General features: G+C 36.4%; 1 protein-coding gene across 1 annotated transcript in view; it reads right to left on the reverse strand.

Annotated features, from left to right (window-relative positions):
• Positions 1-23,693, reverse strand: part of LOC144236440 (uncharacterized) — a 294,747-nt gene that overhangs the window by 61,306 nt on the left and 209,748 nt on the right. Inside the window, exons 10-12 of the mRNA XM_077770089.1 lie at positions 22,714-22,966; positions 16,157-16,320; positions 4,915-5,074 (exon numbers count right to left, since the gene is read on the reverse strand). Coding sequence (XP_077626215.1) covers positions 4,915-5,074; positions 16,157-16,320; positions 22,714-22,966 — 577 coding nt within the window. The remainder of the gene's footprint in view (positions 1-4,914; positions 5,075-16,156; positions 16,321-22,713; positions 22,967-23,693) is intronic.

Here is a 23,693-nt window from a genome sequence, read left to right on the forward strand (position 1 = left end):
GCAACCCAAATTCTTAACTGAATGAATTCCCTCCTTTTTACTAAAGCTTTCAATGGCCTTCCATTGCCTATCATAAAAATATAGCCCCCACTCTTGTGCACATTTTCAGTTAAACTCCTCCAGGTTGATCTTTCCCTTTCTTCTGCCCTTTGCCCTTTGTTCCAGCCCAAACAAATTGCTTTCAGTTTTCAAACTTGCCCTGGCATTTCCTGCTACTATACCTCTACTCACGGTCTCTTCAGTGTGGAAAACAAAAGACACTATAAAGCATCTCCATGCCAAATCCCCATCAACAGGCTTCCATTTTATCTATTTGCTACCACCTTGCCACTCATGATCCTGCTGAAGCTTTTCTTCCTCCCTGACTGCATCCCCCAAGTAGAAAGGCATAGTATTTCTAGGAAAACAGTGCAGCCACATTGTAACACAATTGTGACATGTTGTGTCAATAACAATCCTTAGGTTTCAATGCTTGCTGTATAATTTACTAAATGTAAATTCAGCTTTTCTTAATTATCTCCTTTTATTAAAAATTATAGATTGTATGTAACCTTCATAACAGAATTTCATCAAGAATGAACTAAAGAACTGAAACATTGTTACAGTCACTATGCAAGTGCACAAAAGTAGTACATAAATAGCAACACCTATACAAAGAAGACAAAGCAGGGTACATGTCTGGGTGCTTGTGTTCCCCCGTCTACATTCATAATAAGAGTCCCTCATATAATCCCATTGTCTAGCCATCTATTAATAAAAACTATCCTAATGTACAACTACAAAAATAATAATCTTCATTAATAGCATCGGGTAGTTCCCCAGATAATACAGACACTTGAGAAATAGACATTTTAAGTTTTATGCTTTCCAATTACTCTACTTGAATGGATCTCTAACTTTATGGTCCACTGTCCCACAAGGCACAACTTTCTCCCACCCTTCCTCTCTGTCTAACATCCCGCTATTTTTATGAGCTTCAATAGCCCCTTTTAAAGTGGTAGTTTCTTTAAGAAAATAATTACAATGTAAATTAGTCTTCAACAAATAGTAAGGCACATTTTGGAATTAAGCTCCTAAGTATTGAAGCTTGGCTTCCTGATATGTTTAAAACCATTACATAAGTTTAACCATAGCCATTCAATCTATGTACCTAGAAATATCATTTCTACTGTTGTTAATGAAGGTCCTAGGGCACAAATTTATTAAAGGTATACGTTTGCATGGGATAATAATTGGGTCGATAATATTAAATTCATAGGCTCATTATTTAATTGCAAGGGCAGATTATGAATACAGCTTCTAAAATGTATTTTAATGAAAAACACTACATCCTGACCTAATCATATCAACCTTATGCTATCTAATTAAGGATGCAAAAAATCATTAGAGTTGCAAAATATTAGTTCCAATTCCATCAGGCTGTGAGCTGCCCCTTCATGAATATATATATTTTTACTCATGATAAATAGTTAATGAGGTAAAAATGACAAAATTTGCATGTAGGCAAATTAGTTTAATAGAATGATGTCTTTTCTGACTACTGAAAGTGACCTTTTCCTTTTAAAAAAATGGTCAAAATACTTTGAAATTATCATGTGGCTGTCTTTGTGCAAATGACAAATTACATGTATGAACAATATAAAAATTACAAAATGCAATAATCCTAAATTCTCATCAGAGTGTAAATGTGTTCTGTGCTTTTGCATTTATCAATTTAATAAAAGGAAATTAAGCATATTATAAAGTGTCCATTTGTGTGGCAATTTTTAATCCAGAGCATAAAAATGAGAAGCGTGTGCTTAATAGCTAGTATGATGGCAAAGATCTAGATCAAAGTTTTAAATCACAAAAATTCTAGACTACTTATTTGAAACACTTTGATGTTCAAGTGTCTATTCCACTCTTAATTTAGCATTTTAGGTTATAGATAATTAGTCAAAATTAAACCAGCATTGTATCTTGAAATTAGTACATCAATGGTTCAACAGGACTACCTTGCTTCCCTGTTGAAATAAACTAAGCAGACAAACACAAAACAGGTTAATAAGAAGAACATTAAAAATTAATCATAAGTAAGAGGAAGTATTCATAGTATAAATACCAGGTCACAAAGAGACACAACAATCATTTAAATTTAAGAGTGTTTCTGTATGCTTAATAAACATCACCCCCACAACAAGAAATAACAGGTGCTCTACAGATTTTCAAATGATTTGCATGAATATCTCTGTGAATCTCATCACTGATGGATGCCAAGTTTCTTCATGTTGGGGAAGAAACAACAGCAATTGATCTAGAAATATTAATTTCTGTTAATGGCCCCAAAGAATCTAAGCCAAAATATTTTGCTTAAGACACAAATGCCTTTGATTAAATTATTTACTTTAACTGCATTTAAACAAATTTTCTTTTCTCTGATCCATCTCAATGTGTATACACTGTATACACTGTACAGTTGTCCATCATGGGCCAGCCACGCCATTTTATAAAGAAGGGAATAAATATTAATTTTAAAGAATTAAGGAATTTCACAATCTCCATTAATTTTCTTTCTAGCACCTAAACATTCATTTTTTTCTCTCCCTTTTTATCCCCATCCATCTCCCCTTATTATTCAACTGAAATCATTTTGGTATTCAACTTTGGATTGCTTCCAAATTCCTAAACTATCTTGTGAAATATAATAATGAAGTAAACACACTCTACTTAGCCCAGCCACTTTGACAATATCCTATGATGAAAGGGCTCTTTGCTTAACTTTTAGGATTATTTCAACAATTTGAGCCTTTTTAAATTCTGTTTATCTTTTTTAAGTAATCTCTACACCCAGTGTGGGGCTCAAACTCACAACCCTGAGATCCAGAATTGCATGCTCTATCAACTGAGCCAGCTGGGTGCCCCAACAATTTGGGCCCTTTAAAAATTATGCTGTTGCCAAGGATTTTTGAAGAAGAAACCAGGATGAATATATGGTAACGTGAAATATGTTTTCCTTCAAATCAGGGATAGCGGTCATGAAAACGTCTCCTGTAATGTTATATTTATCTATCAAATTAACAGAGTTCAAAACATATTGCATATATTAATAGCAAATCCATGTGAAAATTTTTTTCAAGCTAATGTTTAGGTCCCTATCATGTAGAAAACGGAATGAGGTAGATTATATGTATGTTATATGGACAATGAAATCTATTCAGTTATTCAATCATTCATGCATGCGTTAGTTTATGTACTGAATGAATAGGCAGTAAAAATGTACTATGTTCTGCAGATACTATTAAAGATGGAGAACACAAAGATGGAGGAGTCACTCTATTGCACAAGAAGATCTTAATTTAAAGAAGAAGAGGGAAACTCAGGCAAGTAATTGTCAATTTATGTGTTAGAAGGGTCAGGTCAACCAGGTTTCGGCAAAAAGGAGATGGTCCTCTCTGGAAAGACCCTAGAGAAGCAACATTCAAGATAAGCCTGGGAGAAGAAATAGTTTGCCAGATAGTATCTGAGGACCTGGAAGGCGCTCCCCCAAACAGAGAGCAATGGATGGTAATATACAACAGTATAACACATTTAGCAAATTATCCTTATTTTTGAGTGGCCTACTGGTATTTTAGTAAGAAGCATTTGGCCAGAGGAAGGCCAAGAAGGGAGGGGAGGAATATGGATACAGGAGACATCCCTGGAGAATCACATCAAACGGCAAAAACATAATAGTATGCATTTTGGCTTTTATTCTTCAGGCAATGGGCAATTGTTCTTCCAGCAAAGGGTTTATGACAAGGAAATGCAGGGTCAGATTTTAGAAATATTCTAAATATTTCTAAATATTCTAAAGAATGAATTCATGGCCAGTATGACGATGTGACAAATGCAGCAGGAGACTGAAGGTGAAGTAGTTAGCAAAGTATTGCTATTCTTCAGAAGATGGATATGGAGGTCATAGACATACAGTAGTAAATGAAATAGAGCAGTGTCGATACTAAGAAAGTAAAATCAGTGGAACTAACTGGATGATCAAATTGGAAAAAAAAAACTAGGAGACAAAGAAGAGTCTAGGAAAACTCAGAGTTTTGGATCTTTATGATTCAGAACAGATGAAAATGCCATGTGCATTATGGATGTGTAAGTGCTGTAGTTTCGTGGCACAAGCAAAATGCATTTGTTAATTAACAATATGTGTGAAGTCAATTTTGTTTGGAACATACTGGATTTTAGGTATCTTTGAGGCATGCACTGAAAGACATCAAGTAGGCTGTTGGATTATATTACTTCAGAACTCAGAATAGAGGTGTAGCCTTGAGATACACATTTGATAATCTTTGGAAGGATGAAAGACGCATTTCAAAGGGGGTTAAAGAAAGGATAGTGTGTCAAGTAAGAAGAGAAATAAACCAAATACAGAGCCCTGGAAGATACTAACACAGAAGAGGCTGAAGAAGCCAATGGAGAAGTCCGTAAAGGAGATTATTGAAAGAGGGAAGAAAATCAAGAGGACTGACTAACAAAGGCATCAAAGGAGAAAACCAGAAATAATATTCTCTTCCTCCTGTTCTCCCAAGATGACACTGAAGCCAACTATTATGTCACATATGGGAAATCCATCACTCACTTCTTTTATATTCTTTACAACCCTTGTATAATTTTGCCCAATATATATACAGCAGGTATCAATAAATATTTCTGTAAGAAAATAACACTGCAGCACTCTAAGAAATACCTGGCTGTGTTTCCTCATTTCAACTCATAAAAAATAATCAATATACAGTTGAGTTGCAAGATTTATATCATGGTGGCAGTCAAATTCAATAATAAATGGCTTCAAGAACAATGTGAGGAAATTTAACAACTTACTGATAGGCTAACAGAATACGTTTCTCTTGTGCAGTCAAAAAACAAATCTACTTCAAACCAACTCACCTTCCTTCTGTTACCATTGATTCCTCTCCATTGCTCAGACCTTTTCACTATGTTACTGAGCTCCTGATTGGAAATCTCCAAATCATACGGTATGAAAAACTTGCTTTCTTCACTATGGATGCGTTGAAATACATCTAATATCCAAGAATCATTGTGCGATCTGAGAACAAAACCACCTGTTATTTTATTCCCCAAATACTGTAAACATTTTTCTTACAAAAGTGTTAAACAATTTATGTTTCTTTTGTCGGTTTCTATTTATTTTATTCTAGTTCATCATTCCCATTTATTTTTCAGGAAGCATTTGACTAAATTTCCAGAAATAATGAATCATTTCCTCCACTAAACATCAAAGAATAATCTGTTTATTTTGTAGTTATCTCCTGTAAGCCTACTATTTCTGATTTTTGATGTTTAAGCAATAGGCTGTAGGAAATTAAGCAATATTTAGCCATTAGTTTGTAGTATGGATATCCACATTAATTCAAATATGAGGGCTTTGTCAAAGGAAACTTAAATTTGGATTTCTTTCTTTCTCAGTGAGTTGGTTTTAGACTCACTTTGGTAGAAACCCCATTGGACCAGCTCTGTTGGCACAGCGGTTTTGCTGAGTTGGTTGTTTTCCAACATGAATGATAAATGGACCAGTTTAGTGAACCTCCGAAATGGATAAACTTTCATTTAATCATCTCCCACTTCCGAAAACAGCTTCAACTAGTAATTTAGAAATGCACTGCTTTTCTTGTGACAGTAGTAAAGTGACAACAAAATACCTTACTGAAAAATACTTCATTAGTAACATTGAGGTGAGTATTATAAATATCAATTGGGCCAACGCTTATAACATTTTTCTACCAAATATGCTTAAGTTCAGGAAAAAGAAAATATGTATTCTATTCCTGATCAATCAGTATATTTGCTTTAATATCATATGCTTTGTCTTGTAAAACTTTGAACAAAATTGAAACTCTAGGGAAATATCATATTTATCTGGTGACTTAATGTACTTTTGGCTCACCATGTATATTTGGAATTAGTTTAAAAAGCACAAAATTGTTTCACTATGAGTCTGTAGGCCACGTCAAGAACCCCAATGCATCATGGTATCAATAACCTACCCATCTGAAATGTTATTGCAAAAAGCCCAAGTTATGTATTAGAGTAATAAGATAGTTAAGCATTACGTGGAAATGCCTTTCTATACAAAGTAGAGAGTTGTAAGTATTTAATTTCAATGATAAAGATAATTATATTTTGCTTTAAATTGGGTAGATTATTAAAACTAAAATTTATTGGATTCCCATTTGTAGTGGTGGTCATTCACATCCATTATTTCTTCTCACTTTCCCTTAATCATGTCTTTTACATAGTAAGACACTAAAATTAAAAAAAAATAGTCTTGCTGTTTATAACAAAGCAGCATTTAAACCCAGAGCTAATGCCAAGGTTCATTTCATTCCACCATGTAGCCCTTCAGTGAAAATAGCCAATTGAACATGTATCTTCATTTAACGAACTCTATCTTGATTCTTTCCAAAATAAGAAAATAGGTTTGTTGACCCTACTTGCCAAATAAGATCTATGTGTCTTTTATTCCCCCCCTCACTATTTTGTGCTCATCACAGTGTGGAAATAAAAGCAAAATTGCCAGCCAGTGTCACTGATGGCCTAAGACAGGCCATATGGCTTGGTACCATCTTGAAATTCAACTACTACTCTTAACTGTGCTTTGAGATTCTAGGTTGGCCATTTGAATGATTTGCTACTTGTTTTGTTAAACAAGAACTAGACTTTACCATTCTCTTAAGCTTGCTTAATGTAACATTCATCTTTTTCTTTTAATGGTAGTAAGATTTAATGTACTTAAATTACTGTCAATTTGCTGCCATAAACATTTTCTATATGAAGATTTTAAGTGCACGATTATCAACAACGCAATTAACTTTGAATTAATTAGGAATCACAGTCCTGTTTCTGCTAGCTTCTGTTCCTTTTGCCCAGAAAATGTCTGTCTCTTCTTTACATCTCCTTCATTCTGTGTGAAAGAATAATTATGTAAACATCCAAGCCGGGATTTACAGGATGGTACACAAATGTTTGAACAGAGAACAAAATGGCACATTAGAATGTGGAAAGCTGTACAAAGATTGACTGCATTTTAGTTTTACTTTTACAATTTTTTCTTGCCATATTGAGTGGCATTTTCCAGTGAAAAAGCTTTATGATGGGTTGTGAATGAGTCAACTCACTAATCATTACTAGTGTTTAGCATATTTTCCATGTCTGTAGAGCCAGTTTACACAAAAAAGGAAAAAATAGTCTGTAGTTATTAGGGCAAAATTTTAAAAATAAAGTGTTGATAATTATATAATTCATTTGATAATATGATCAGTCAAGCAATATACCATTTACCCAAAAGTGAGTTATTTTTTCCATTTGGATATTTAGGCAGGCCATATTGATCAAAGTTGGTACATACACTTTTCCAGTTCTTTTTAGAAAGTTAAAGAGTCCAACTAAATGTTAAGAACATTTCTATAAAGACATTTAATGACAAAACAGCTTCAATTGCATAAATAAACTGGGCATTGGGCAACGTTGTATCAACAAATTGGAGACAGTCAATGAAATATGGAGTTTAAACTTTCCATGACCATATTGACTCATGAAACTTTGTTATTCTCGAATGGGTCAGAAATAACACACACACACACAGATACACATTTTGTTTCATGCTTTTTCTGCCATTGTAAGCATGTGTGTATAAAGATCAGGTTGAATCGTATAAAAATGAAGATACTAAATCATACTAGATGAGAGAAGAGAAAGGGGAAAACAAATATGGAAAAACTTTAATTAGTGAAATTAGGAGAAGTTCATTGTGTTATTTTAGCAATTTTTATAGGCTTGAGTTACTCTTTAATAAAAAGCTAATATGTTATGATAGTCTATATCATTACATGATGATGGCTGCAGATTTGGATTTCTTTTAACAATATAACTATTCAAAGTGTCTGAAAATTTTACATTTTTAAATTATTTCTTCAAAATGTAATTAAAAGAAAAACTGTATTCCACCTGTCCATAAAGCCTTAGGCATTATTGTTTATACAAATAGGTCACATATTATACCACAGGTTCTGATGATGGCCAATGAAACAAAGTGATTTACAAAGTCCTCTGCCCTGTGTCCTACATTTGAAGCAATTCACTGCCTGGTGAATGGCAGAAGCTATTATGTTTGGTTCACATCCGAATGTGGGTCATTTACAGAAACCTAAAATGTGACATTTCTTTTAAAGCTAAAAAGGACAAGTGTGAACATTTAGCTAATACAGTATTTTAAGGGTCATGAAAAGGATGGAGTCAATAACTTAAGCTAGCTTAGAAGAAAATATATATATATAAATTTAAAAGAATCAAATATGATGCTTCTTCTTAACTCCAAAAGTTACAAATGAGCTTAGCAGTAAGGCTTTATAAATATTGTAATCAATTTATTCATAGAACTACTTACCTGCTGGTGTGAGGACATTAGAATGCTTCAGGTATAGCTCTGAAAAGCATCTTTGCCAAAATGTATTCTTATTTTTTTAAGAATAAATAAAACATAAGAACATATGAAAAAAGTTTAGGTGGGGGAGGGTCAGAGAGAGCAGAGTTGGCACTGTCAGCGCAGAGCACTACAGAGGGTTCGATCCCAAGAACCCTGTGATCTTGACCTGAGCCAAAATCAAGAGTTGGATGCTTAACCGACTGAGCCCCCCAGGCACCCCTGCTCACGTATTCTTTAGCAGACTTGTTGGACATTTTAAATGAACTGTGTAACATTAAAGTTTTTATATGTATGGAGAAAGCTTTTGTTGGCATTTTAGAAACACTTGAATGCTCACCATTCTGTTTAACACTAATTTAAATTCAAATGGCTTTGGTTTGAAATTATACTAAATAGAGAAAAAGAGAAATACAAAAAAGAATAAAAAAGAGAAATGAAATGAAAAGGGGGAAATACTTTAAAAAAAACAGAAAAGAGATCTAGAAAATAAAAACAATCATGCAATAGGAAGTCCCCTCTACTCCCACTTCCAGAGATAGCTCGATCATAGGTTTATGATTTTTTTAATGTATTTATTTTTGAGAGAGAGGTAGAGTTAGTTGGGGTAGAAATAGATCCTTCTACTTGCTAAAGAAAAGACAAAAGGGGAATCAGCATATAGCATAAACTCAAGTGCCCCCACCAAAAAGCTTAGGGGCTTAAGGCACATAGTAGGGATACTGATGGGTTTTTGGTTAATGAATGATCAATCAATTATCTGGACCCACAGCAATTACCTAATTTGGTTACAATCATTCAGTTTGCTAAAGCTGACACAATGTAGCATCCAAGTCTTTTAATTCAATCTATTCCCAAACAAACATGTCTCAACTTTTGTGCTCCATTTCTGCCTGTCAGGGCATTAGGTGCCCATAACGAGGTGATGATTTCAGGGCGTATGAAAATTATTTAGGTATACATTAGTTAGAGAGTTTTGAGAATTTTTTTTCTCTACATGATAAATAATAGTTTGCTTTGATTTTAAGGAAGATTGATTCAGAAAGTAGAAAATCTTTGATTATTTTTTACGTTTTTTCTAGCCAATGGATATGCTCATAATATCCTCATCAAAACCTACCTTTAATTATTTTCATCTAAATTAATTTTCCTAAGTAATAAGTGTCCACAGCTAAAATTTTTAAGGCTATTTGTAGCTATTAAGTCAATAATTAGGAAGACACATTCACACCCCAAAAGCTAATGAACTTGAGTACCAGTCTTTCAGGTTTGGGTACAGCTCCCAGGAATATAAATGCTTACACAAATCTAACATTTAAATTGTGATTTTTTTTCATTCTCTGAATGTTATAAAGAAATACATAAGCAGCCTGTAGATCTTTTGGACTACTCCAATAAGGGATTTAGAGCAGAGGGATCCATATAGTATCAACAAAGTCTTTCCCTAGAAGGGTTATGAGGGACATCACAATGACACAAATGAAGAAAACCCCTTGTGAGGTGTAGATAGTCCTCACAGTTTTTTGTCATGCCAGTGCCTGTACATGGCCATCTAGAAAAGTTTGGTCAAAATGTAAATTTTCTAGGGGTGCCTGGGTGGCTCAGTCAGCCGAGCATCCAACTCTTGATTTTGGCTCAGGTCATGATCTCACAGTTCATGAGTTCAAGCCCCAAGTCAGGCTCTGCACTGACAGCATGGAGCCTGCTTGCGATTCTCTCTCTCCTCTTGCTGCCCCTCCCCCTACTCTTTGTCTCTCAAAAATAAATAAATAAACATTTTTAATGTAAAATTTTTAAAAGAGGCTCTAGAAAGGCAGAGCTCCATTTATCATACTGGAAATGTAAGCTGACAATTAAGATTTCTCAAAATAAAACAAAATAGCACAACAGCTAATTAAAGGTAATACCAACTTATAGAAAAGACCAGTAAAATAAAACAAAAGGTGCCTTGTTTAAATCTTGAAACTATCCATATCAAATGAATTTTACGTGGCTTATGGTAAGGGGTTCAATGACCTAAATTCAAACTTTACAAAAATAGAAGTAAATAGTTACAGAATTTATAAATGAGGAAGGATATTTTTTAATTTAAGACACAATTAAATAAGTCTAATAATGATCAAAAGGCTTTACTGCATATGAATTATAATACTATTTTCTAAACAATGAAAAATACATTTAAAAGTTAATGGACAAATGGAGAAAATATCTGCTAAAATCTGGCAAAAGAGGTAATTTTGTCCTATGTATAAAACTCATATAACTCAGTAAGAAAAATATTTGGATACTCTTTAGAAAGAAAGGCAAAGACAAAGGGACATTTAAAAGGCAATTTGCAAAGAAAAAATACCAGTGAGTGATAAGCATGCTAAGAATATTTAGTGACTAGAAACAAAGGAGATCATGTGTAGAAAAGGATGAGACCCCATTCTTTTGTTAGATTAAAAAAAGTTAACACATGATGTGAATGTGATTTGGTAAGATTGCCCATGCACTTCTGGGAGTGTATAAAAGCATACAACTTCTCTAAAAAACAATTTTGCAATACTATCAAGTGTCTTAGACACATCATACTGTCTGAGACAGTATGCCTTGGTCTCTAGGCCACTCCTCAAAGAATAATCTAAAATGTGAACAAGACCCCAAGTCATAAGATGTTCATCAGAATTATTTATAAGATGCACAAAAATGAGAAACAATCTATTATCCAGGAATAAAGAAATATTTAAATATTTTATACTGCTTATGTGATATAAAATAATGTGGGAGCATTAAATGTTCATGAAGTAAGTAAAGAATATGAAAATATCTATCATAGAATATTAAGGTTAAAATCATCATATGGAGTTACTCTTACAGAATAAATTCAGCTTTGTAGAAATCAGTATATATGTGGAAGAAATTGAAATAAGTTTACCACAACATTAACACCACTGTGTCTAGGCGGTGACATTATTGGTGGTTTTTACATTTATTTTTTGATTCTACTCTGTAGTGTCCATTTTTTCCCTAAATAACATAGTCTTCCTATAATAAGGAAAAGATTTTAAAAGATTAATGCTTTTTTAAGAGCTATAAAATCCAGTTCGAATAATTACACTTAGGTCAAGAACTTCCTTGCAGAAGTCAACTCTCCTACTAGAACTATGAGGAGGGAGAATTTTCTAGTAGAAATCCTTCAGCGATAAATTACTCAGGCTCTTAGAGGAATAAGACGCAATTAGCCAAACTCAATAAGGTCCAATCTGGAGTTCTACAGCCAGTCTTTACAATGTAGAGCTCCTGGTGCCCAGACCTAGACAAAACTCTGTTAACAGCCTACACAAAAGACTTGATCTCCTTTGTGTTCCTGTAATATTAGCCACGTTATCACTTGTTTTGACAGGACTGAACCAAAAGCCCAGAAGACTTAGAATCATTGCCTTAATATTTGGATTAAGAATGCTAACTGACATCAGTCAACATGCATAAACCCATATTGGCATTTTTTCACTAAGTTGAGTCCTTCTGATTTTGCATATTTTGGTCTACTTTTAGGCCAGAGCAAACCCCAATTCATTTTGCCTCCATTGGTGGCAGTGCTTGCTGTGTAGAAGAACAGGGCCACTCAGCTATTTCAGCGTTTTAGACTGAGGAGTTGTGCAACATCAGTAAAGAGAGATCTTTCAGCTGACATATAAGAGCAACTTTATGCCTATGAAAAATACAGGTATTTTCCCTGTAGGAGATTACTGTTGTCTCTATCACTACCTGAAAGAAATTTTAAGAGCATCTGCTTCTAAACCACAAGCAAACACTGAGGGCTACAGAGCATGCCTGGTTCTGATAAAATAGGATCAGCATGGAAGACAGTGAGGGGCTAAGTGAATAAAACTTGTTTATTCCTCCTGGACTCTTTCAGCCTCGTTCTCTATGATATCCAGACACTTTGTTTACCTCTGTTTTTCTCTAATCATTTTTCCATCCATCACAGAGCTTCCCACTCCTCCTACACATGCTTTCCCATGGGGTAATCCTTCTGTTTTATTTTAAAGCCCACCACTATTTGTTTGAGGCAGCAAAATATTAAATCCTGGTTATTCGGTACATAAATTCTATGCTCATTTTCCCATATTTGACAAGTAATCTTAATAATAAAAATGGGAACCTTGGACAAAGAAATGCTTGATTGCAAACATTCACCTTATTTTAAGTTGGAAGAGGTATACTGATGTAATAAATGGTACAGAACATTATCTGATACATTTTTAATCCTACGAAAGTCTAAACTGTACCACATACTATTGGATTTCTTTTGCTTCTCTAGGAAACCCAAGTCATTTTAAATAATAGAGTAATGCTTCTTGTGGAACCTCTGTAACAACTACACATATGTGTCATCCTTACCAGGTTACACAAGAAAATGCGAGAAATCTAGCAAATGAACATCCTTGCCTGGGGCCACTAACTGTGGTCAAATGGAAACTGAATGATCAGAGAAGGTTTTCTTTCCTTCCCCAGGAAAGGAAGTGCAACTTTACTACAGCTATGTTATTGATCTAAGAAAGGAAGAATTGAGGAGTGAGCTCCTCTCCCATTTCACAGAAAATCATAATGGCTATCAGATGTGAATTGCCTCAGTGCCCCGCCACAAACCTCCATGCTCTTGCACTCATCCTTATCTCTTCCCTTATCACATCAAGTGACAAGATTCTTTTCCTAAATCCTGAGTTTGCCTCCATATGTGCTCAACCTCATGTCTTCAGAGACCTCTTTGCTCAGTTACCCTCCCTTGCTTAGGCATTTGCAATATTTTTCCTTCTTTTAGAATTTTCATATGTGCATATAAATATATTCAAATCACACCCATGTTAAAAACCACAATTTTTAAAAAAATATCTTTTTCTAACCATTTTCCATTTACAACATAGCTGTGTGTGTGTGTGTGTGTGTGTGTGTGTGTAGTCAGTAAGTCCTGACTCTATGTCCTTATTCTTCACTCAGCCTACTGCAATCAAGCATCTATCCTACAAAGCAATGAAACTCAAGACTTACTCCACATGAATTCATGGTCATTATTGTTTCCCTGAGCTCCACACTCATCTATACAACTTCTTATGATGTTTTTTTCCCTTGACAACATCAAAGATACCTTAAGGTCTATAAATGAAAACTTAACTCACGGTCTACCACCTCTAAATGTCTAATCTCTGTAACCTCTGTCTCTGAGAATGCTACCACCACCCACCTTTCTACCCAACTCCAGAACTTAAGGTTATACTAAATGTCATCCTTTCCTTCACCTTCAACTGCCATCAAGGCCAAAAGTTGTATTGTGTGTCAACTATTTCTTCAGTAAGTCACACCCGTCCATTTCCCATGTCATTCTCTTTAGTTAAGACTCTTTATACTCTGCTTAGACTATTAAAATGGCTTTCTCACTGGATTTCCCTTAGTTCAGCCTGACCACTATTAAATCCACTTTCCCTACTATTCATAGAGTGATTGGCCCAAAATTAAAGTTCTTTAAATTCTTCCAATCTTTTTACTTTACCATTAGAACAAATTCAGGCTCCACAACATGATATTCAATATTTTTTTTTGTGAGAGAGAGAGAGGGCATGCAGAAAAAGGGCAGATGGGGAGAGGGAGAGAGAATCTTATGTAGGCTCCATGCTCAGCACAGAGCCTTACTCAGGGATGATGCAAAACCCAATGTAGGGTTTGCTCTCACAACTCTGGGATCACGATCTGACCCCAAATCAAGAGACAGATGCTCAACTGACTAATCCACCCAGGCACCCTGACACTCAATAATTTTATCATCTAGTCCCTGAATACCTTTCTAATCTTATCTCAGCCAGCTACTACTGTTTCATATCCTATGCTCCAGACATATTAAAAAAACTTGGAATGGTCAAATATGTCATACTTTCTCATGATCATGTGGGTTCATATATCTCCCCTTTGCCCATGAACATGATTTCTTCTGTTTTTCTCCAGCCAAATTACATGAAACTTCTGAAAATTACTCAAGGGTTATATTTTCACTGATGTGTTTGGTTCCTGCCCCAATCTTCCTCCAGACCTGTCTTGTTTCCTTTTCTCTCTGCTCTCAGAGACACTTGTGTTGACTTCTTTCTCGCACTTTTTTCTTCTTTCATTATGGTAAGAACATGTAACATGAAATCTAGTCTCTTAATAATTTTTAAGTGCATAATATTGTTAATTATAGGCATCATGGTATACAGAAGATCTCAGAACTTCATCATTTTCCTTAAGTGAAACTTTATGTCTATTGAAAAGCAATTCTCTATTTCTCCCTCCCCATTAGACTCTGACAACCACCATTCCACTCTATGCTACTATGACTTTGACTATTTTAGATACTTCATATAAGTGGAATCATGCAGTATTTGTCCTTCTGTGACTGGTTTATTTCATTTAGCATAATGTTCTCAAGGTTCTTTCACATTGTCACATATTACAAGATGTCCTTCTTTTCCAAAGCTGAATAATATTCCAAAGCTGGGTGTCCACAACATTTGCTTTATCCATCCATCTTCTGTTGAACTTGTAGGTTGTTTCTATATCTTGGCTATTGTGAATAATGCTGCAATGAACATGGGAATGCTAATATCTCTTTGAGATCCTTACTGTATTTCTTTCGGATAAATCTCTAGAAGTGGAGTTGTTGGATTATATTAAAAGCTACAGTAATTAAGACAGTGTAGTACTGGCATAAATACAGACATTTATACCAATAGAACAGTCTAGAGAGCCCAGAAATAAATCCATGCATTTACAGTCAACCAATCTTCAACAAGGGTGCCAAGAATACACAATGGGTAAAGGATGGTCTTTTCACAAATGGTGCTGGGAAAACTGGACACCCACATGCAAATGAATGAAATTGGACCCTTACCTCACATAACACACAAAAATCAATTCAAAATGGATTAAAGACTTAAATATAAGACCTTGAACTATAAAATTTCTATACAGTTCTATTAAAAAAAACAGAAGGAGAAAGTTTCATGATGTTGTATTTGGCAATGATTACATGGATATGAAAATGGCTTTTAAAAATACAGGCAACAAAAGCAAAACTGGATAAGACTATTTCAAACTCAAAAGCTTCTACATAACACAGGAAACCATCAACAGAGTGAAATATATTCCTAGCCCTTTTTATACTGCCTCAAGTTTGTTGCTTTTCTCATCTTTCTTCAGGCACATACATTGCTTGCCAAATGAGCGACCTACCTGGAAAGCCAGACCCTGTGATATTCAGGATAAAGGTGAAGGATGATCCTTCTATTGGTGATTTTGGCAGGGGTGGGAAGAATGGAAGGTGGGTTGGAGGGAGGAGAAAAAAAGAATTTTACATAAGCTTCCCAGGAAGTTAACCATAATATTATTGAATATCACGGGATTACTCCTTGTTTCTTGCTGGCCCCTAGTTTGAAGCACTAAGTATAATGATTTATGAAAAAATGTGATCTCTCTATTATGGAGAAATCTTCTTTCCCCAAAAGTCAATTAATTTCTCAGCTAGTCTCCATGATAGTTGCTACAAACGACCAAGGACATTTCTATCTTAGACATGCAGACATGGTTCTGACCTCTCTTCTTTAACCCTAGTCTCACAGCCTCACTGCAGAACAAGACTGAAAACTCTGAAGACCCAAGAGGATTGAAGCTCCTTACCTGAGACAATACACATATAAAATCAAAGAAGAAATGATGAACAGGAGGATGTAAATTAGCACTGTGAGCATTACACCGAGAATTCCCGACTGCATGGTCCTTACAAACACCCAGTACAGCTTTGCTGCATCAGCTACAGGAGTCTCCCCATGCTGTGTAAGCCGCTGAGAAAACAAAATGTAAAATTAAAAAGTAAGGATGGAGGGGTGCCTGGGTGGCTCAGTTGGTTAAGCATCTGACTTTGGCTCAGGTCATGATCTCACAGTTCATGGGTTCGAGGCCCACATCAGGCTCTGTGCTGACAGCCAGCTCAGAGCCTGGAGCCTGTTTCAGATTCTGTATCTCTCTCTCTCTCTGACCCTCCCCTGCTCATGTGCGCACTCTCTCTCTCTCAGAAATAAATAAAACATCAAAAAATAAATAAGGATGGAAACACTGATCATCAAGTGAGATTAATTTTATACACAAAATCCATAGGATACCACAATTTGTATTTACATTAAATTTTCAAGGTACTAAAGATCACCAGATCTTCAGCTATGTAAAAGAAAAGAAAAAGACTTGATTTGCATGGCTGGTTTGATAGGGTTTTTTTTCCCCTCATTTTCCCTATAAGCTTTTAAATGTGTACACTCTACATGCAATTCATAAAATAAAAGCCATGTATTATTTATGTACTATTAACTTCTGAATTTAATGAGCACAAGATATGAAGAAATTAAATATGATGGTGGAAAGATCCCTTTCTCTCTGAAGCAGATTTGAAAGGAATTTAATTTGTGCTATGCATAAAATAGATGGCTTATTTTAGAAACTTATAAAAAAGTTATCAGGCTATTTAATGTGAGCTTGAAAACCAAAGTTTACATTAGGTCAATTTAACAATAAGTCCTTATTAGAGACAACGAAAAGCATATCCTACACTGAGTTTGAAATAAATAGAAGGCAATGAGGTCTTTAAAAACAATATTAAATGTTGAAGATCTAGAACACTGTCATTTGACACCTTTGACCTTTGAGTTTTATAAAACATAAATGTTCTATAATTATGACTCCAATGATATCAATTGGAAGTAATATGCAATATAAATGTAAATAAGGTATGTTTTCTTCAATGTAAGAAAGAAGGAACAATTTCTTCACTTTTAAAAAGGCAATTATATAAGTATAGCTTAAAGGGGCATGTTCAAAACTAATCTATATCATGTATGTATAGATAAAATCAGAAGCCTAGAGAGGTTAATCTGTTATTTTGCTTTACCAAAATATCCTTTCACATTTGGGCAGTGACTAGAAGGCAGATCTTCTGACTCTCAACTGCTGCTTCTTTCACTATCATGCCAAAACTTTGATTTTTATGTTCTGTACTTGTTAATCAATCAGTCAATCTTGCCAAATACAAATCTGTCACTTGGACTTTAGGCAGAAGATCTGTTAAGTGTTGACATAGATTTCTCCTCTTCTAGATCTAACCTTCCTGCTATTTCTTAAAGAAAGAAATTGACACAGTATTCACTGATGGAAAAAAAAGATATAAATTTGGTGCCAACAACATCATCTAATCAATAGATGCTTATCATTCATTTGATCCATACACATTGTTGTGAATGCCCACCATGCATCATTAAGCTCTGAAGATAAAAGAGTGAATAAAATTAGAGAAAAGCCCTATCTTTTTGGAGCTTACATTTAAGTTGGGGGCGGAGAAGAAAGGAAGTGATAGTAAGCATGTAAGTAAGATTAAGTAATACATATGGTATAGTAGAAGATAGAATCTCAAAGAAAATCGTAAAGCAGAAAAAAGTATAGGAGGGATGGAGGTGTGTTATTGAATACAGCAATCTGAAAAGATGTCATTTGAGCAAAGATTTAAAGGGCATAATGGAATGATGATAGGCCCACCAGATGGCATTCAGAACACACTGCCCATGCTTCATCTTTGTGTGTGATTCTCCAGCTGGTGGTAAGTTCCTGCCTGGGTCACTGGGGCCATGGCTGTTATACCTCATACTGTACACAGATCATATGTCGTATCACTTCATTACAATCTTTATCCTCATTCCTTTCTTCTTTTATGGGTGATGCCTTATATTTCTCAAAGTGTATTTCCAGTTGGCTGTCCCAACAATACTGTGAAATGAGCAAGGTAGGTGTTACTATATTATTACTTTTTTTTGTGATACATATGAAGTTGAAGACTGAAGAGGTTAACTGACTTCTCCAACGTTATCCAGCTGACAAATGGCAGAACTGGGACCAGAACCCAGTTCCCCCTTGGAAATTGCTCTATTACTATGCTTTTTCTATTACTCCATGATCATTTCCGATGAATTTTCAAGAATGATTTGCTGAATGAAGACACGTGTATTCTACCCTTGTTTGAGCCTGGTTCTTATGTAATGTTCTTATCTCACTATCTATAGTGATAGCAGAAACAACCTCAAACTTATTCCATTTCTTTTAAAATAGTGTGCAGAGAGGGGTGTCTGGGTAGCTCAGTTGGTTAAGCATCCGACTCTTGGTTTCGGCTAGGACATGATGTTAGGGTTTTGCGAGTTCAAGCCCTGCATTGGGCTCTGGGCTGGCAGCTGGGATCTTCTTTGGGATTCTCTCTCCCTCCCTTTGTCTCCCTCTGCCCCTCCCCCACTCCCAATATCTATCTCTCTCCATCTGTCAAATAAATGAACTTAAAAAAATAAAAATAAAATCCTGTTCAAAGATTATATAGTCAATAAATACATGCTGATCAATTAAAACATTCAATAGCAAATGCTTCCTCTACTTTTTAATCTAGATTGGGGCTTAGGCATAGAAAGAATTTATGAACTCAGTGGAATTGTCATATCATCAGTGGGGGTCTGGGAATTCATTGCCAACCACTGAGCCAGCAAACTGAGAGACGAACAAAATGTTATTAGCACCATCAACAGCCACTCAATGCTTCAGCCTCAAACCATTCCATCTGCCACATCTCCTTTTAGATTGCCATAAAAAAATGAATCCAGAGCAAAACCTATCAGGAAAATAAGGTAGCCTCTCTCTCGGCTGGCTTACTAGGAACCAAAACAAGTGATCCCCAGGTTTATCTGCTGAAAGGAAGGGATAAAAGAACAGGAAATATGAACTCAGACAACTCCAATCTCATGAGTGACATTCAGTCTATGATAACTATGAAGTCATGTGGAGCAGTAGCTCTCTAAATTTAATGAGCATGAGAATCATCTGGAAGACTTGTTAAAACACAGTAGCCTCTTCTCAGAGGCTGGGGTCATTCCCAGAGTTTTTGACTCACAGTTTTGGTGCAGGGCCTGAGATTTTACATTTCAGTTTGCATCACAATTAAGTTCCCTGGTAAAACTGATGGTTATTGGCCCAATGACCTAGTTTCGTGAACCACTGCTTTAGAAAAGTACCTCCAAACTTGGTATGCTATTACATCACCAGAGAGCTTTTTAAAACATGTTTACTTATTTTTAAGAGAGAGACAAAGCATGAACAGGGGAGGGAGAGAAAGAGAGGGAGACACAGAACCCGAAGCAGGCTCCAGGCCCTGAGCTGTCAGCACAGAGCCCGATGTGGGGGTCGAACCCTTGAACCCTGAGATCGTGACCTGAGCTGAAATCAGACACTCAACCTACTGAGCCACCTAGGTGCCCCTGCAGAGCATGTTAAAATGTGTATTTAGGTTTAACTAATGAGAGTGTCCATGTGCCGACTCCAACACTGTTGCTCTGTGGGTTACATGCAGCTTCAAAGTTTTTTTAAAGACAGCAAAGTTAGATGTCATCTGCAATGAAGCATGATGGATTCTAATTGGAGAATCAATAATTGTGCAGATTGGGAATGAGCCTTCAGCTTTTCTTTCCAAGTGCAGAAGGATATGGGTGCTGTGCTCATCTATTAGAATCCAAGTCAGCTTCCATCAGGTTACAGACCTCTGAACTGGCTCTGAGAGGGCCCTGCTAGAGGCTACTTTCCTATAGATTACATCAGAGGCCCCAGAGTAAATTAAGACTGCTCATTTTGTCAGCTGCCTTTGATACAGTGGACCATTCAGCTATTAATATCTCTAGAGGACTCGGATGGAATACGGAAAGCCATTTCAGGAGGGATGCAGACATTCTGTCCGATGAGATCGCAGAAGATGATCGGCATCGCTGCCCATCCTCCCCAAATGGCCTCACACGTGGTGTTGTGGATCACACTGGCACCCCATCTGCTCAATAGGCACGTCAGGCCTCTGGGAGGCATTGTGTGATGCCACAGAACATGATCTTACCAGAATGTCACGTCCATAGCACTCTGCTCTACACTTCCTGCTCAACCAACCTTGAGGGCGTGGTCTCATCCTCTCGAACCTGAGGTCGGAGGGAAGTAGGAATGTGGACAAAGTGGCCCCAGCTTGATCCACTCAGAATCAGAAAAGCGGCCACTGATCAGGGTGGAAGCACTTAAAGATGGAGTTGAAAACACAACCACTTTTGACCTGTCATCAAGGTGTTAGATGATACTGAGGCTTCAGAGAGTGGTTGCAGGTTAGAACATGGAAACAAGTAAGCCTTCCAAACACTGATCAACTTTCCTTGGTATGAGGCTCTTCTTCCAATCTTCAGCAGTGAGACTAGAAACTAGATACATCAGTAGGTTTAAGGTGCACTGATCTTAATTCATTTTAATAATGTTAAATGATCTACATGGCTACAGGGTCAACTACTGCACTTGTCTGCAGGTTCTAAGCCATTCTAGCAGAGGTCATTCTAATCCAAAAGAAGCTGACAGAATCCCCACACAAAGCCTAACAAACCATTAATGGATTCATTACATCTAGGTCCCAGTCTTCTTAAGAACAACTCAGGAACCCTGAGGAGGCGAAAGCCCCATCTAGCAAACCCAGGAGAGGGAGAGGCCTTCTTAGGAAAACATCTAGCATCTTGTCACAGTGCGGTCTGGTCTGTGGTGCCTACATCTTTGGTATCACCTAGGAATCTGTTAAAATGCAGAATCTCAGACTCCAGCTGCTGAATCAGGATTTGCATTTTAATAAGATCCCCAGGTGAGGCAAACACATGAAAGCTGAGAAAACCTGCTATAGGGGCGCCTGAGTTGTTCAGTCGGTAACCGTCCAACTTTGGCTCAGGTCATGATTTCACAGTTCATGGGTTCAAGCCCCGCATCGGGCTCTGTGCTGACGGCTAGCTCAGAGCCTGGAGACTGTTTCACATTGTGTCTCCCTCTCTCTCTGACCCTCTCCTGCTCACGCTGTCTCTCTCTCTTTCTCTCTCAGAAATAGATAAAACGTTAAAATAAATAAATAAATGAAGATGAAACCCTTGTTCCAGGCTCTTAAAAAAAAAAAAAAAAGAAAACCTGCTGTAGCATCATGTGACCTGAGAGAAATAAAGCAGTGACTGGCTTTGCCCATCCACAGCGCCCAGGACGCTAGCTTCACGATGCAGTTTGAACAGCAATTTGGTCTTGAGTTCTTTTTTTTTTTTCATGTTTTATTTATCTCTGAGAGAGAGAGAGAGAGAGAGAGAGCAGGGGAGGATCAGAGAGAAAGTGAGACACAGAATCTGAAGCAGGCTCCAGGCTCTGAGCTAGCTGTCAGCATATAGCCTGATGCGGGGCTCAAACCCATGGACCGTGAGATCATGACCTGAGCCGAAGTCGGACTCTTAACCGACTGAGCCACCCAGGCACCCCAATTTGGCCTTGAGTTCTAAAAGCACGTTTCAAACACTGTTAACAAGTGGAGTCCATCAACATGCCCCACATCTATGATCTGCTTGGCACAATGAATAATGTCTGAACACATGGAAACCCATTGGGAACCTTTTCTTTTTCTTCCTGATAAGAGAGATCTGCCAATTGTAGAATATTATTTGATAAATTAAGATAATTTTTAATGAATATTTGATCATATTGATTTATTTGTAGTATCCATCTGCTCTCTTGCTTGGGGCTACATTTCATAGCCAGATCTACAGTACAAAAATTTAGTTAAAATTCAGATTTCCTTCCCTTTTGTCAGCATCACAAAAGTCAAAATAAATGCCTACAGACTAAGTTTTTAAATTTTATTTATCACTTAAAATGTCTAAAAAGCTCTTCTTCTTCTTGAGTACACTTATTACAGAAGAATATTAGATCACAAAGCAAATAAATCATCTAACCAACTGAAGGAACCACTGTATGATTACTTTTTTAATAAAGTTTGGCTGTGAAGATCATTACTACTTAAAAGTAAGTTACCAACAAAAGTTATAAATAAAACTTCTCTAGCATAGTTTTTTGAAAACGCACCAATTAGTTTGGATCTGCCCTCGACCATTATTTCTTGCTTATTTTGCAAATGTTCTCTTAAGATGCTAAAAACACATCCAATGATAATAATAGACATCCATAATTTTTTTATCATGCGGAAAACTTAATAACTTCAATTTAAGACACATACTGAATTGTTCATGATTCTTGAAACCTCCCACATTAACTGATTCATGCACTGAAGCTAAATTCTATGTCAAGAACTCATATCCTGATTATTTTACTTGACTTACCCCGAGGACAGTATCCACTATAAACACGGCCAATGGGTCTAGAACTGTCCATAGTCCCATGGTAATGATTAATTTTGACAAGACATCAGGGGAAGACGCAAACAGTAGCTGACAGCCTCGTCTGATGAGAAACAGAGGAAGTATCACGGCATTCAGCATTAAAGGACCCACCACAACTACAAGCAACTCTTCTCTGATGTGAAGTGAAGAAGGTGGGTAGCAAAGCTCAACCGTGAAAGGGGAAAAATGGAATCTGTGGGAGAACAAAGCAAACATGTATGTGTAAACAAGAGAAACTACACAAGATGCCAGGCATAAAAGATCGTTTTTAAATGGCGTGTTTTCTTTTTTTTAATATACAAAAAAATGACGTTTGATACTACCCCCAGAGCGGGTGTTAGAAAGCTTCACCTTTGCCCACCCCAAAGTCACACCCCAAGGGCTCACTTTCCGGTAAAAGGCTAATTCTATCTTGTCCACGGTTCTTATATCATAGGCAACAATAGAAAGAATATCAATTCTATCCACTGAGCAGAGTATTCTATGTTCTATAAGAATTTCCCTGCAAGTAACACATACTGACAGGTAGGGGGTTTGAAATGCAAAATATACCAGTGGACCCAAGCAACAGGTCAACCTCTGCCGGAGACCAGAAATACAAATCGGTCTAGTAATTCTTCCTAGTTTTAGCATACCTGATTAGTTTGCTGTGATTCCTTTTAGATAGACCCTTACATACAAAACAACAATGCTCAGCTCACAACAAAACTACGGTATCTCTTAGTTGTTCGGACACAACCTAAAAACCTAAGGGTTGAATCCACGTGGGCCCAGTACAGATTGACCCAGGCTTTGGCGCCTTTTTTCCAAGACAAATTGAGACTTCACTGTGCTCTCAGTTTCCCCACCCCTGCATTTCAGCCTTTGTAATTCTGATTGTGCATCCTACTTACCAGCTCAATATGAAAAAGAGTTCTTCA

Source organism: Crocuta crocuta, unplaced genomic scaffold (assembly GCF_008692635.1).
Source record: "Crocuta crocuta isolate KB4526 unplaced genomic scaffold, BGI_CrCroc_1.0 scaffold24, whole genome shotgun sequence".
Classification (NCBI taxonomy): domain Eukaryota; kingdom Metazoa; phylum Chordata; class Mammalia; order Carnivora; family Hyaenidae; genus Crocuta; species Crocuta crocuta.